This window comes from Pteropus alecto, unplaced genomic scaffold (genome assembly GCF_000325575.1).
Source record: "Pteropus alecto unplaced genomic scaffold, ASM32557v1 scaffold40, whole genome shotgun sequence".
NCBI classification, from domain to species: Eukaryota; Metazoa; Chordata; class Mammalia; order Chiroptera; family Pteropodidae; genus Pteropus; species Pteropus alecto.
In genome coordinates, this window is record NW_006431919.1 from 17,774,350 (window position 1) to 17,788,800 (window position 14,451).

A 14,451-nucleotide genomic window follows, 5' to 3' on the forward strand; every position below is an offset into this window, starting at 1 on the left:
GAGCATTTTTGTATTCGCCAGCCATAAAGGGTCCGTTTTTTAGCGCGCTCTGTTCAAGGCTAAGCGATTCCAGTTCTTCAGCCTTTCTTCCTAAGAAGTCTTTTCCACCCAGTGGTCCCGGTTTGTCCCCACATTGCTGGGAAAAGCAGCAAGAACCTAATCAGGCCCGGATTCAGATCCTTTCTGTGGCACCTCATAGGTGTGTGAGCTTAGCCAAGTCACCGGCCTCTCCGGAAAAATGAAAGTGGTCAAGGCAGGCAGGGCTCCTGTCATCTGTAAAGTGGCTTAACAGTCTCTAACGATCAGGTTGGCTGAGAGGATTGGATGAGAACATGCTGGCCAAGGGCCTCGCACGAGCCTGGCACACACTGGGTACACACTAAACATTCCTCCTCCCTCCCCCATTCTTCTTGCCCTTTCGGCCACATTCTCTTGACAGTGAGTGGCCACAGCTATTCTCATCACCCCATCACCGCAGCGAGGGGCTGACTAATGTAAGCCAAAGAGGACGGCTCACTTCCTGGCCTGTCACATGCCTGGGTTCTCACCACCCTCCCGGTGGCCCGTTCTCTCCGTAACATTCACTGCTGACTCAACTTGGCTTGCGGTCAGCTCTGAACCCGGGGTCTTTTTCAGCTCTCCCTTTACACTCTCCCGCTTGGACTTAGGGCATGGGACTGGGATCATCATTAGAGAACCTTCTGTTTAGGTGACCCCCAAAACAGGGCCCCTAGACTGGCAGCTTCATGAGGGCAGGAGCCCTGTCTGCCTTGGCCACTTTCGTGTTCCCACCATCCGGAACGCTGCCGGCGTTGCTTCGTCAGTACTTGGTAGATACGTAGTAGATATCCGTCGAATGAATTAGTGTTTTGAACCCGTTCCTGTCTTCCAGGAGATTCTCACTTGCTCTGAGGCAGCATCTTTGGAAAAGCACGTGAACAAAATCTCAAGACTCTAATTTACCAATAATCGAGCTCTAACCTGATTCCCACAAGCACGCACTCGGTCAGACCTGCATCTGAATCCCAGCTCTGCGAACCGTGGGGTTGGTGACTCTGAGCAGGTAGCTTATGGCCGAGCCTTAGTCTCCTCCTTGGGAAAATGGGATCTCAGCATCGGCCTGGGTGGTGGTGAGAATTAAATTCACACACGTTTGTAAAAGAGCCCGGCACGAGCTGGCAGCCATCTTGGTGTCGCAGGGTTCCCTCTCTCCGAAGCACCTCCCTCCTTTGACTGCCATTGCCTCCTGTGGTTTGGTCCAGGTCTAACCTCCTCTCTTAGACCTTTGTTCACTCGGCCTTCCTCCCTCTCCTCACTCCCAACGAAGGCATAGCCTACCTGACACCCAGCACACTCAGCAAACATTCGTCAGGCTAGCTCTTCAAATTCAGATGCCTAGCGGGGACCAGGCATGCGTGAAGAAAGCAGGCTGGATGGGATTTTTCCATGAACTCTCCTCCTTAAAAAGGTTTAAAATTTTTCCATTAAATTAATTTTTTTTTTTGGCTTTTCCTTTTGAAATAATTTCAGACTTACAAAAAAAAATTTTTTTTGCAAACATAATACGAAAACTTTCCATGTGCACTTTACTCAAATTTCCCCAAATGTTAACATCTTACATAACCAAATACTAGTATCGAAACCAGGAAAAGAACACCGTACGGTGTTATTCACTAATCTACACATCTAATTCAAATGCCATCACTTGTCATTGGTGCCCTTTTTCTGATCCAAGACATCCCATATGATTGGGTTGGCATGTCCCTTTCGCCTCCTCCGATCTCGGACAGTTTTTTATTTCATCTTTACTGGCCTTTATGACCTTCAGACTTGTGACAAATGCCCGTCATTTTGTAGCACGACCCTCAGTTTGGGTTGGTTTGTTGTTATGATTCATTCGAGCTTGTAAATTCGAAGCAAGATCCCCGCAGGAGTGATATCAGGAGACACGTGACATATCTCCTTACTGGTGACACTCACTTGGTCACTTGGTTACGATGATGTCTGCCTAGTTTCTTCTCTGTAAAGTTACTGTTTTTTCCTTTTGTAATGAGTAAGGATTTTGTGGGGAGGTACTTCGAAGATACTTCTGATGTATTCATTTCTTTACTCATATCTATATACATTCTTGGCTTCTGGTTTTATACAACGGGTTACAATCTATTACTGTAATTGTTGATTTTAATCTTGACACTGTCCTTTCTTGGCCAGTGGGAGCCCCTTTAAGCTGGCTTATCCTTTTGACATGTTCCCATCATTCTTTAAATACTCATCTTGCTTTCTGACAGAAGATGATACTCCGAGTTCATCTTGTTCATCAAGTTCATCTTGTATTTTCCCTGCCCAACTTTGGAATTAGCCATTTCTCCAAGGAGCTGCTGCTTTTAAGGAAAGAATGATATTTAGAAGCCCTAATTTGAGTGCCAGATGTGCCCATGATTATGTGGCTGTCACTGTCCCTGGGAAATCGATGTCTATATGATGCGTGTACACACCCACGTTGGTATTTCCGTATTTGTGCATGTCGAAAATCATGAGTTCGTGGGGATTCCTCCGTACCCACTCGCCACCACAGGTTGTATTCTGCTTTTTTCTCCACACATCCCTCCCTTCCCTGACAGTGGCACCTGACCCGCATCATCCTCACGGTATTTACTTATTCGATCAGTCCTCCCGTGTGTGACAATCTGCCATCTCTCCCTCCTCACCCTGACACTCTGCCCTGTGCCGCCACCTCCTCATCACCCTGAGCGGCCTCAGACTTCCCATAAAACTCTCAGTTTTGAAATGATGATTCATGTAGTTTTTAAACTATGTGGCCCAGTTTCTGCCTTTGGGCCCTGGGTGGTGACTGGTATGAACTGGACCAGGAAGCCAGATGGTCAGCCCTACCCACCTCTCTGGGGGGGGGGCCAATCCCTTCAGTCCCCTCCCAGCACCTCGTGCAATGGACGCTGCCTCCAGCACATGGGAACCGACCCTGCCCTTGGCCTCTACTGCTCTTCTCGCCACCTGGGCTCCTCTTGGCCTGCACTCGTCCTTCCTGCCATCCTCCCGCCCCGTTCAGATGTCACCTCCCGTGGGAAGCATCGCAGCTTCCCCCAGGCGCCCTGCCGGGTTCTCCGAGGCCCCCAGCTGACCCCATGATGGCGTACCGCTGCTTTCTCTTTCCATTTCCTTTGTCTCTGCTGCTGAAAGACAGGCCTATAGCGCCGATTTTAGCCCCACATCCTAGTGCCCAACAGAGGCCCAGCACATAGTAGGTGCTCATAAGTGTCCGTCAAATGAGGGTTAATAATAGCAATACTCAAACGACACTTCCTGGGCCCTGGGCACTGTTCTAAGTGCTTTGTGTGCTCTCAGTCATTTGTCCCTAACCCCTCTGCTGTGAGATATTGTGGTTGCCCATTTTACAGATGAAGGAACGGAGGTATAGAGGAGTTAAATAAGTGACATATGCAGGGTCACACAGTGGCGGAGTCACATTTGAGTCACATTTGAGTCACATTTGGGCTGACTGCAGTACCTGCTCTTACCTCTCATATGCCTCTATCAGGGAAGGGGTCAGTGTGTTCAGAATAAGGGAGGTGAGTAGGTATGGATTGTTGAGTCCCATGGACCCCCCACAACCACACTCCCAGACCCCATTTCTAGTGACCTCAGGGGCCCAAGCACCTGTCTGAGCTGGCAGGAGGGAAAGTGAGTGGCACTTTGAAACTCGTTTCTGCCCCGAGGTCTTAGGAAACCGAGCATGTTTCCCCTGCTGCTTGAGCGAGCGCACAGGAGTCGGGCATCAGATCTGACGCGATACTTCTACGTCATTGCACTGAGCTAGCAGGGCGCCAACACTGTTTCCCCATCACTGAAGTCACCAAAGGGGAACCACATGTAGCCTCGTCACCCCCAGGGCCACAGCAGCCGTGCTTCTCCGAGCCAGGCTCTGCTGAAGGGCCTGGGAACGTTGTGTGTGCACTTAGAGCTCATGGGCCGAACTTGCTTTATGAGAGCTGTCTGCTCAGAGTCAAGGGCAGGGGAGAAAGCCAAGGGCATGAGGAGCCTCCTCGGTGAATGCTCTCGTGTTGAATCTGCCAGACGTTTATTCCCCTCAGTCCTCTCAGGAGCCTGTTGGGGTCTGGGAGTAGTAGCCCCATTTTTACAGATGAGGGAACTGAAGCTCAGAGAGAGGAAGTCGTTTTTCTAAAGTCACACAGAGAAGAAGAAGACCGGCCAAGATTCGAACCCAGGGCGGTCTGATGCAGGGCCTTACCTCTTATTAAACAGAGGGCCAGATTGAACCCCATGGAGTCTGTCTGACTCCAGAACCCCCAGATCCTCCCACCACACACCACGACCCCTGTCTGCTCTGACGGGATCCCTACAAAAGAAAGAGCCTGCTCCGTGTCTGGGGCAGAAACCCACGTTAAACGTGACCGTCACGGGCTGATGCTGTGGCCCCAAGGCAGGACTGGCTGTGAACTTGGTGCCGTGGAGTTGAGGAGACTCTCTAAGAAGCAGGCCTCAGGAGCCGGGGAGGCGGGAGTGGAAACAGGAGGGTGAGGTGGAGGCGGAAAGGGAAGAGGGGGTGGAGAGGTGACGCGGTCAGGACTGGGGCAGTGCCCTCCAGAACTCAGGGGAGTGCCTTTCCCCGTTCCCGTCGGCGTCGGAGAAACCTGGGACCCGGGGGTTCAGTTTGTTCCATAAATGCCTATTGAGGGCCTACTACGCGGCAGGGCCTCGCTAGGTCTGGGACGGGGCAGGGGACCAAACCTCACCAGGCTCCTGCCCTCATGGGAGTGACATCCTGAGGCAAGGAGACCAACCGAGGAACGTAAACAAGTGACGCTCGTCAAGGTCCTCTTGGGCGCTCTAAGTGTCACTAGGAAGTGTGACAAGGGTGAGGGCAGTGTGTGAGGGGGTGGCGGTCTCATCGGAGGGGGTGTCTGTCCCAAAGGCCTCTTGGAGGAGCTGGTTCTTGCCAAGCCACGTGGCACTCCAGCCAGCACCATTTCTCCTGAGACCCACCCTTTACGCCCCCCTCACTCCTGTCCCCTTTGCTCTCTGCAGGTTTGACATCTACAGGAAGGTGCCCAAGGACCTTACCCAGCCGACGTACACCGGAGCCATTAGTGAGTAGCCTCCCTTGTCACCGTTGCCCCTCACCCCTTCCCCAGCCCCGACACCAGGGCCCTCCATCCCCGTGAAGAGCTGCTGGGCCAGGCAGGAAAGGAGAGCCAGCAGGAGGGAAGGGCATCTCTCCAGGCCCTTCGTCCAGTTCCTCGTTTCATCTGTGTCCTCACCGTAACCCGTATGCACAGGCGGCATCTGTTTCTGGGAGGACACATGAGAGACGGCCCGTAGTAGCTGCCCTGGGAGAAGAAACAAGGATTTGGGGACCAGGGAGAGACCTTCTTTTCTCTTTATACCTTTTAAACCATTTGTGTGTTCGACGTATGTTTTTTAACCATTAAAAAAATAATAATCTCACCCAGATTTTGGTTTCTAAAAGCCATTCTTCGATCAAAGGACCCAGGGCTCCTTGGAGAAATGGCTGATTCCAGGGCTAGGCAAGAAGGGTACAAAATAAGTTTGGAATGCATTATGCAAAGACGTGCCCGGAGGGGAGGGGGAAATGGGTCAGCAGAACAGAGGGACCGGCATGGAAGGGACCAAAGAACAACCCTGGGGCAGTTGGAACAACAGAACAATAATGGCATTATTGACTTCTAAGCCAGCGAATTAAGAAGAAGGTTCATGAGTCCATACTGATCTAAATGGAGGGGGGAGAAAGGGTGCCTCTTCCTTACAGAAGAATTTCAAACACTGTATGCGAATCCTTCCCTGTCCGGGAGCTAGAGCTCAAGTCTCCTCTCCTGGCGTGTGGGCTGGACTTAGTGACTCGCTTCGAAAGAGAAGAGAGTGGAAAAGAAATAGTCACAGTCACTTGGCTGGGCAAATAGCACCTTCGCTGGGCGATGACGGTTGGCATCGACCCATGACGTGTGATGTGGGTGTCACATCCCAATGAGATGTGATGGGAAGGGCACTTGACCTCCATGAGCTCGTCCCCCAGGCCGCAGTCCAGTCTAATCATAAGAGGACATCAGACCGCCCCAGACTGCGGAGCAGGCCGCGGGACACCTGACTAGGACAGGTCTCGAAAACCCAGGAAAGACCGAGGAGCTGTCACAGCTTCAAGACTCAGGACACGTGATGAGCGAATATAAAGTGGGGCCCCGGATTGGTTCCTGGAACAGAAAAAGGGCATTAATGGGGAGACCGGCCATCTAAATAAGTCCATAGCTTAGTAATAGTATTGTACTGTGTCAGTTTCTCCCTTATGACAAATACACCAGGGTTATGTAAGATGCCAAGATAAGGGGAAGCTGGGGGAAGGGTATAAGGGAACTTTCTGTACCGTCTTTGTATCTGTTATTACCCCATAATAAAAAGTTTCTTTAGGAAAAATAAAAACAAACCAAAAATGTCATGTAAGCGGGAGTGACTTAACCTCGTTTTCTGGATGAGAAGATGGGCTCAGAGAGGTGAAGTGACTTGTCTGAAGTTTCTCAGCTCGCAAAGTAGAGCCAGGGCTGGGACGCACCCCCTGGCCTCTCCAGTGCTTGGTGTGGGAGCGGGACCCTCCCTACAGATGGTCCCCTGAGCTGGGCAGTCAGGCCGGAATCTCCCCTGCCCTCCCAAGGTAGGCCATTGTCAGGTAGGGGGATGACCTTGGGAATCACCCCGCTCTGCCCGGCCCTGCCCGGCTCTCCCTCCCTCCAGCTCGGCTCCTGGAAGCTGCGGATGCTGTCTCGAGTCCTGGGTCTCCACATCCCTGGGAACAGAGCAGCCAGGTGTCAAGCTGTTGGCCCCACAGGCTCTGAGGTCCAGCAGAGCTGGGTTCATTCTCCCGCTTAGCAGCTGGGTGACCTTGGTCAAGTCACTTTACCTCTCTGAGTCTCAGTTTCTAGGGAATAAAGGACATCATGCCTGTCAAGTGCGGCATATGTGCTAAGTCCTCGGCGCATGGATGACACACACTCCTTATCACCATCTCCCTGGAGTCCACAGCCCAAGAGTGTCTGTGACCACAGAAATTGTGACACTTTGTGCCTTGATCCCCACAGACAGGATATTTGGGGGACATGAGAGGAAAGGAGTTTGTTCTTCCATCTGTTCAACTAGTTTATGAACCGGGGTCCAAAGAATTCCGTGAGGCTTCCTGTCCCGTCTCCCACCAACTTACAGCTCAAACCTGTTCTTGGTCCCCTACAATCCCTTCCTGTCAAGTATGTTTAACGACCAGGAGTGTATCCTTCTAGAATTAAAAATATATGTATTCTGGCTTTGATATACCCGTATCTTTGTTTAAGCAAAGACGGGCGCATGCCATGCGTACTGTCTTCCCTGCCCTTTGTTCAGCCCATATGTCCCGGACACCTTCGTGCCAGCCCTTAATCGGTCCCCACGTTCTTCTTTCCAGCTGTGTCATATTTCATTATGCGGGTGACCCACGGTTTATGTAACCAGCCTGCCGAGGGCGGACATTTCTGTTTGTCATGTACTGCTATTACAGACACCCTCGTACGGTTACTTCTGTTAAGGTAACTTTCCTAGAAGAGAAAGTACTGGGTCGAAGGGCACGTGTGTGGTCAAATTTGGAAGATGCTGCCAAATGGCCCTCAGGAGACGGCCTGGTTTGCAGCCCCAGCCACGGCGTGCATGGCAGCACATCCCCTCACACGAGAGGCCTGGGAAGCCGGCTCTCAGCTGCCGTTCGGTGCACAAATGTTTATTAACCAAGTACTGGGACCGTGTTGATGAATGGGCTTTGGCCTTTGTCCTGGAGGAGCAGACACAGAAACACAGCGTTTCATTATGTCGTGAGAAGCGCTATTAATTGAAGGAACTGGCAAAGGCGCTGGAGACTCACAGGTCAGGTTTGGATTTTACGCCTCAGCTTAAGCAGCCGTGTGGCCTTGGACCAAATTCGTTGGCTTCCTGGAGTCTGGGTCTTTAGTCCAGTGCCCCCTTTGCTGGCTGTGTCACATTGCCCACTCATAAGCATTCTCCTGGGGCTTCATTCCTGCCGTCCGGTGCCTGAGTCAGTCTCAGGAGTCTGGAGGCAGAGAGCCTTCGCGTCTTGCCCAAACATGGATTGAAAAATCCTCCTCAGTATCAGAGGTCTTGCTGGCTGAAAAACTTGCCACCTGCCTTTGCATTTTTCATGCATTCATTCAGCAAATATTTATCTCTCACTTTCTCCGAGCTAGGCACCGTGCTAGACCCCCAGGCCACAGTGATTCTGAGACTCCATCTCTATCCTCTCAGTGTGGGGACAGGGGTGAGGGACCAGACGCAGCCCATGTGATCAGGGCCGTTGGACACTTGGGTTTCAGCTGGGCAGACTCGGTGCTCGTCGTGGCCCCCTGCCCGGGTCGACCAGGCTTTGTCCTGGCTTTGAACAAAGCACACAGGTTCCAGAAAGGGGCCTTGCCAGCCCTGTCCCTCCACCTCCGATCTGGACAGAGTGAGACCTTGGGGGCTCGTTTGCAGGCTTGGGGCAAGGAAGGCAGCTAAAAGACTTGGACTGGTCTAAGTCAGTGCTGACCTTCAAAAACACTTCCTTATTTTGTCCTTGTCCATCATCGCAGTATCCCGTGTGTTGCTAGGGCGGGAGGCGTGAAAATGGTTCTGAAGTGTGAGTCCTACGTGATGTGGTGCCGTTCAGGTTTCGGGTGAGGGCGTCTGGCCCGCTTGGTGGGGTTCTTTTCCAGGACTGGTTGGCAGGTGAAAAGGGGGAGGGGCAGAAACTGGGAAGCTCGGATTGGCAGCTGGGCTCCTGCAGTGGATTCTCTCAGCTGCCGGAGAAGACATTTGAAATTCATCGCTATGCCATAAAAACAGACAAGCATGGCCACTTTGTACAAATTGACGTGATACCTGCTTGGACGTAGATTGCTGAGTGAGCAAAGCGCTGGCTGGAAGGATGTATGCATTATGCTGCCGTTTGCTTAGAAAATGTAAAAAGGGATCTACGTTTATGCTCAGATGCCCGTGGAAGGACACAGGACTAGGAGGGCGGTCCCCGGGGTGGGGGGCTGTGGGTCAGGAACGAGGAAGGGGCTCACACAGGCTGCCTTTTGATGCCGCCTGAGTACGTTTCTCCTCATGCGCATGTATGATCTCTTTCCCAAAGAAAAGTAAAACTTTTTAATGCTGCCCTGTGCTTCTTTCTCAAGGTTTGGAGGAATTGGGGAGTGAGTCTAGTATCCCCTATGTCTTGGTGTGGTTTTGGCAGCTGGGTGGGGACTCTGGGGGTGTCCTCGGCCCGCCCTTCACTTGGAGCCCGAGCTCTTGGGGTTCCTTTTCTCAGGGCATTGGCTGTGGAATGCACTGGTTCCAGTTCTCTTTTGGGGGCCACCACTTTGCAGCCTCTATTCGTGTGTGTTAGGTGGGGGGAGGATCAGTCCACACAGGAGGGTCAGATCAAGACCCAAGGTGGCCCACCTTCCCAGGAACGGGGTTGCTTCATATCAAGGCCAAGAGTAGGTAGGAAGGGGCTTTGAGGGTGTGCGGATGGGGAGCCCCTCCCCCTCCCTCGAAGCAACTTTTCTCCGAGAGCAGAGGGAGGGGAGGGGAGGGGAGAGGAGGGGAGGGGAGGGGGTGGCCCGCCAGCACCCCTGCCCTGCGCCCCTAACGTGCGTCCCCGCTGTTTCTTCCAGTCTCCATCTGCTGCTGCGTCTTCATCCTGTTCCTCTTCCTCTCAGAGCTCACTGGATTCTTAACGACGGAAGTGTAAGTCCCACCCCCACCTTGGCGCATTCCAGAGACAGGGAGGGCTTTAAAGCGGAGAGAACCCTCTGAACCTTCCAACGCCCCATTCCCAAGCTCGTGGCGTGGGCCACTCCTCTGCCTCTTGAAAGGTTTTTAAAGTCGGAGCAAACGGGGATGCCGCCTTGTTAAAGCCGAAGAGGAAACCAGGGTTCTGTGGGGACTGAGGGGAGGGGTCCCGGGTCTCCAGATGAACAGAAATCATTTACGCTCTTTGCCATCCCTCTGTTCTGCCGGGGGGCTTTCTCCCCTCCTCTGACTCATCACGGGGTCGTGGGATGTGAAAGCCGGGAGAGTTCAGAGGAGCCTGCAGCTTCCTACCCGAGGGGGCGAGGTCACTGACATCAGAGCCCGGCCCCCTCGCTGAGCCCCCTGCCCGTTCCCAGGCCCACATTGCACAGCGAGGAAGCCGTGTAGGCTTCCTGGCAGCAGCTGACGCATTGTGAGTCCATCCCTGGTTCCTAGTGAATGTTCTGGGCCGCGTTTAACACAGATGCCATTGGAATTATTCAGTCGCGGCCTCATCGGACGCCCCTCTGAGATGGAATCAGACCCAGGAGCTTCCTGCCTTGGCCACAGGCTTGAGGCTTCCAGGCCTCTTAGTTTCCATGTTTACAGCCCAGAAAGTCATCACGGGGCAGAGCCCTGGCCGCTCGCCCCGCTGATCAACACTGGAATTTTCTTTTGCACTCAATGGAATTTATTGGTTTCCTTTGCCTCCCTCTCAAGCTCAAGACAACAGGACCCTGAAAACGTGCTGAGCCGAGATGGGCCTCGTTGCCGTGTAAGCGTTAACAGATGGCCAGCGAGGCAGTTGTCCTCTTTACAGATGAGGAAACTGAGGCTCAGAGAGGCAACGGGGCTTGCCCACAGTCTGCGGTTCGGAGGGGGCTCCCGCAGCCTGCCAGTCTCTCTCTGACCCCTAACTTGTTTCTGGATATGGCTCCCCACCCTTCACTGGTGCGGGAGGGTTTGCCCTGTCCCTCTGAACCTGGTTTGACCCCTGATGGCACCAAAGCCCAGGAGGCCTCAGCCAGGGGTAGAAAGAGCACTGGACAAGGTTTCGAGGGACCCAGGCTGGTCTCTGCTCGATTACCACTTTGCTCTGTGAGCCTGGGCCTGTTGCTGAACCTCTCTGGGTCTCAATGTCACCGGCCAAACAAGGGACAGTGAATCAAAGTCACTGGGGAAGCTTATCTGCTTCCTAAGGCACAAACCCCTACCCATGCAGGGGTCAGAGAAAGGACTTTGTGTCTCACCCCATCACACATCGAGCCCCCAATGGGGGATGACCTGTCCGAGTTGGATGTCTTCCTATCTGTGCACATTTAGGCCATTGGCATCTAGGGGTTATCCATCACGAGTTGCAGGTGGAAGGAAGGAGATCAGCAAGAGATTGAGACTTGCTGGCATTATGAAGGACCTACTACGTGCCAGGCACCTGCTAATCTTTCTAGGCTGCACCCTGTTCCCTGGGAGGAGGATCGCCGTGCAGGCCCCTCATATTCTGAGCAAGACGAGAGGAGTACTCATGTGACAGCTACAGGAAGAAGCCCCGGCCGTGTCCCTGGCACCAGGGCACTAGCAAGTGCAAAGGCCCCAAGGCAGGAATTCCCTGGTCTATGTGAAGAGCAGACAGCAGGCCGGCGTGGCTGGAGCAAAGGGAGCTAGCGGGGAGGGTAGAACATGGAGCAGGTGGAACGGTGCGGGCCAGGCCCTGTACACTGCAGTCTGTTTGTGGGAATCATCCTTGGCCCCGAGGCCCCAGAAGTCAGGGGCCAGGTCTGCCTTGATCACCGCTTTGTGGTTCCATGCTCGAAGGAGCCGAAAATGCCGGCAGTGGACACAGACGGTCAATGAGCAAACGACACTAGAATATATCGATTCGTGCTTAGGCCTCTGAAGGGAAGAACGAAGCGGAGCAGGAGACGGAGAAGGTGCGCGCTGTTCTGTGAGGCTGAATCGGGATTGCAGGCGCATCCCGGAGGTGTTGCAGGTTGGGGTCCAGACCACAGAAAAGCGAGTCGTAATCATTTTGCCGGTGGAGAGTCTCACCTTCCATTTGTGAAAACAACACCCGCGAAGCGGGGTAAAGCCTGCATTTACCTGACAAGTGCGCACTGTAACGCTTGAGATACTTTAATGGCTATAGATCCAGATCTCTCGGCGCATTTACTTATTTCATATTTGATCCCCATCTAATACTAAAAAGGCGGTAGGGCCGCTCGTTGCCAACACATAATAAGCACTCTGTGAACGTTCATTCCTTTGTCTCCTCCCTCAAGTTCAGAATAGGCCTCCCTGGCCCCCTTACTGACCTTTGGAGGGGTGGCTTATTAAGCCCTTTGTCAGCTCAGCCTACAGTGAGGGGGCCCCAGACAGGTAAGTTTTGACATCAGAGCTTGTGCCTGGAGCAGGTGAGGCCCCACCTGCTGGGTGAAGGGCCACCCTGGCAAGCCTGGGCGACTTCTGTTTACCCAGGGCTGGGCCCTCTCCTTTCCCATGAGCACAGTGTTCCCACCGCCCTGGCCCCGCTCCTCTCCAGGACTTCCTCTTCCTGGCTCCCGGGGGCATCCTGGACGCTGGTCCCACCGAGTCCCTGGAGAGGAAGAGAGAGGAGGGCGAGGAGAGCAATCAAACCATGAGGGGCCATTCATGGAGTGTTCGCCTGGTGTCCGGCCCTGGGCCAACAGGGCAGCTCCGTTTGCAGTGCGAGTGGAGGGAGCGAGGGGGAGGGACGCGGGGATGAGCAGAGAGGCCGGTCGGGGCCGGGCTCCATTTGTGACGCTGCAGTGACCGTGCCCCGCTTCTCTCTGCTGCCACATAACCATGGTATAGAAGTTGCCCAAAGGGAGTCTGCAGGCGCGGGGGGACCGAGGACACTTCAGAAGACTCCAGAAGGAAAAAGCATTGCTCTTTGGGGGTCTTTCCTGCAGGAGAAGCTCGTCTGGGAAGCCCAGCCGATTTGGGAAGAACCAAAGGTCACGATTCTTGTCCTTTTCTGGGCGGCCGGCCCTCCCTGGCAGCTGTGTGACCACAGTGGGTCAGTCCCCCACCCCCTGCGGGTTGTAACCCAAGGAAATGAGGTCACCGCTGGTTGGATCAACATCGCTGCAATCCTGGCCTGTGGTTATCAGTGACATAAGCCGCTATTCTGGCCTGGCCTGGGGGGAGAGAGGCCTGTTTGTTTGGGTGTTTGGACTCTAATCTGGGCCCTGGACAGGCCATTAATTATCCTTGGGAAAGTGGCCCCACAGGGTGCTCTGAGGACTCAGTTTCCAGGGGAGCAAATCCCTCCCCTCTTCCTCAGAGAACATGGCCACAGAACATTCCAGCCTTTGCTCAGGCTCTGGCTGCTCTTAATTAAGCTGATGAGGGTTTAGAATAAGAAACTATAGTCACTGGAATTCTCCATTGACGATTTGTAGCATAATAGAACTCACGATCATTTCGAGTCCTGATCTGTAGTAGGCGACCGGGTGGCAGCCACCCAGGTTAGCACCGTGAGATGATCAGCTCGTCGAATCATCACAAAACCCCTTGAGGTAGGCACTGCTGTTGGCGTTAGCCTCGCTTTGCAGCTGGGGAAACTGAGGCACCGAGAGGTTAAGACCACAGTGAGGTTAATAAGTGGTGGGACCAGAGTCGAACGCAGGTCTGTCTGATGCCAGAGCGTCAGCCTCGCCTGTCTTCCCATCCCTTTCTGCCCAGAGCGTTTCGGAGCCCTGGGCTCCCGGGAGCCATGGCCTCTCGGTCAGACTTATGCGCCCTCCCCAGATGAGGCGGCCGAGCAGGCAGTCGCCCACCCAAAGGGACCTTGGAGGTTACCTTGACCGACGTCCTCACACATTCCCCCAGGAGGCCCATAGTAGGGAGGCCGGTAGCTTGACCAGAAGGAGGAGCCGGACAGCTCTCTCAGAGGCCAGGTAGAGAGCCACAGTTGTCATATGGAGCAGTGGGAGGCCCGAAGGCTTCTGAGCACAGAGTGACAGGATCGGGTCGGTGCCTGAGGAAGCTCACCTCTTATGAAGATGGGTTTGGGGCAGGGCGGCCCTAGAGGCCAGGGCCCAAGCGAGGAGGCTGGACAATGACCCAAGGCAGAGGGGCTGAGCATCCTGGGGTGACAGCTGTGGAGAAGGGGTGGGGACAGGACTGGGTGTCTGCGAAGGGCTGATTCGGGGACATTGTTTGGGTACTCGGGTGGCAGCACCTGACACCCCCCGCCAGACGATAGCTTCCCCAGTGCAGAGCACGTGCTCACAGCATCTGTGCACGGAATGAACGAGAGGTGACCAGCTGCACTGGTGGAGGAGTGGGCGGCGCCTTCCAGGTGGGGGACGCCAGACGGCGTCGTCGGGGAGTCGGGCGGCCAGCACGGGGGTGGTGGTAAGCCTTGGCCATGTAGGGAGAGAGGACTGGGGAGGTACGGGCGGGCAGAGTGGAGGTGGGATGTAGTGGAGGGCCTAGAAATTCTCGGCCGAGGCGTGAGTGTGCTGACATCTGTGGAAAACAATTTTATTTGCTTTTGGAAAGAGCACTTGAATAGTTCGGATTCCTGCCCAGCGTCGGCGACCTCTGTGTTTAATAACTGGCTTTAGCGGAAATTTATGCAGAGGTGAG

At 54.0% G+C, this 14,451-nt stretch overlaps 1 protein-coding gene across 6 annotated transcripts in view; it reads left to right on the plus strand.

The window, feature by feature from the left end:
* Nucleotides 1-14,451, plus strand: part of ERGIC1 (endoplasmic reticulum-golgi intermediate compartment 1) — an 82,541-nt gene that overhangs the window by 37,489 nt on the left and 30,601 nt on the right. For all 6 annotated transcript variants that reach the window (XM_025043094.1, XM_015585323.1, XM_015585322.1 and 3 more), the window contains exons 2-3: nucleotides 5,065-5,126; nucleotides 9,723-9,795. In XM_025043094.1, coding sequence (XP_024898862.1) covers nucleotides 5,065-5,126; nucleotides 9,723-9,795 — 135 coding nt within the window. The remainder of the gene's footprint in view (nucleotides 1-5,064; nucleotides 5,127-9,722; nucleotides 9,796-14,451) is intronic.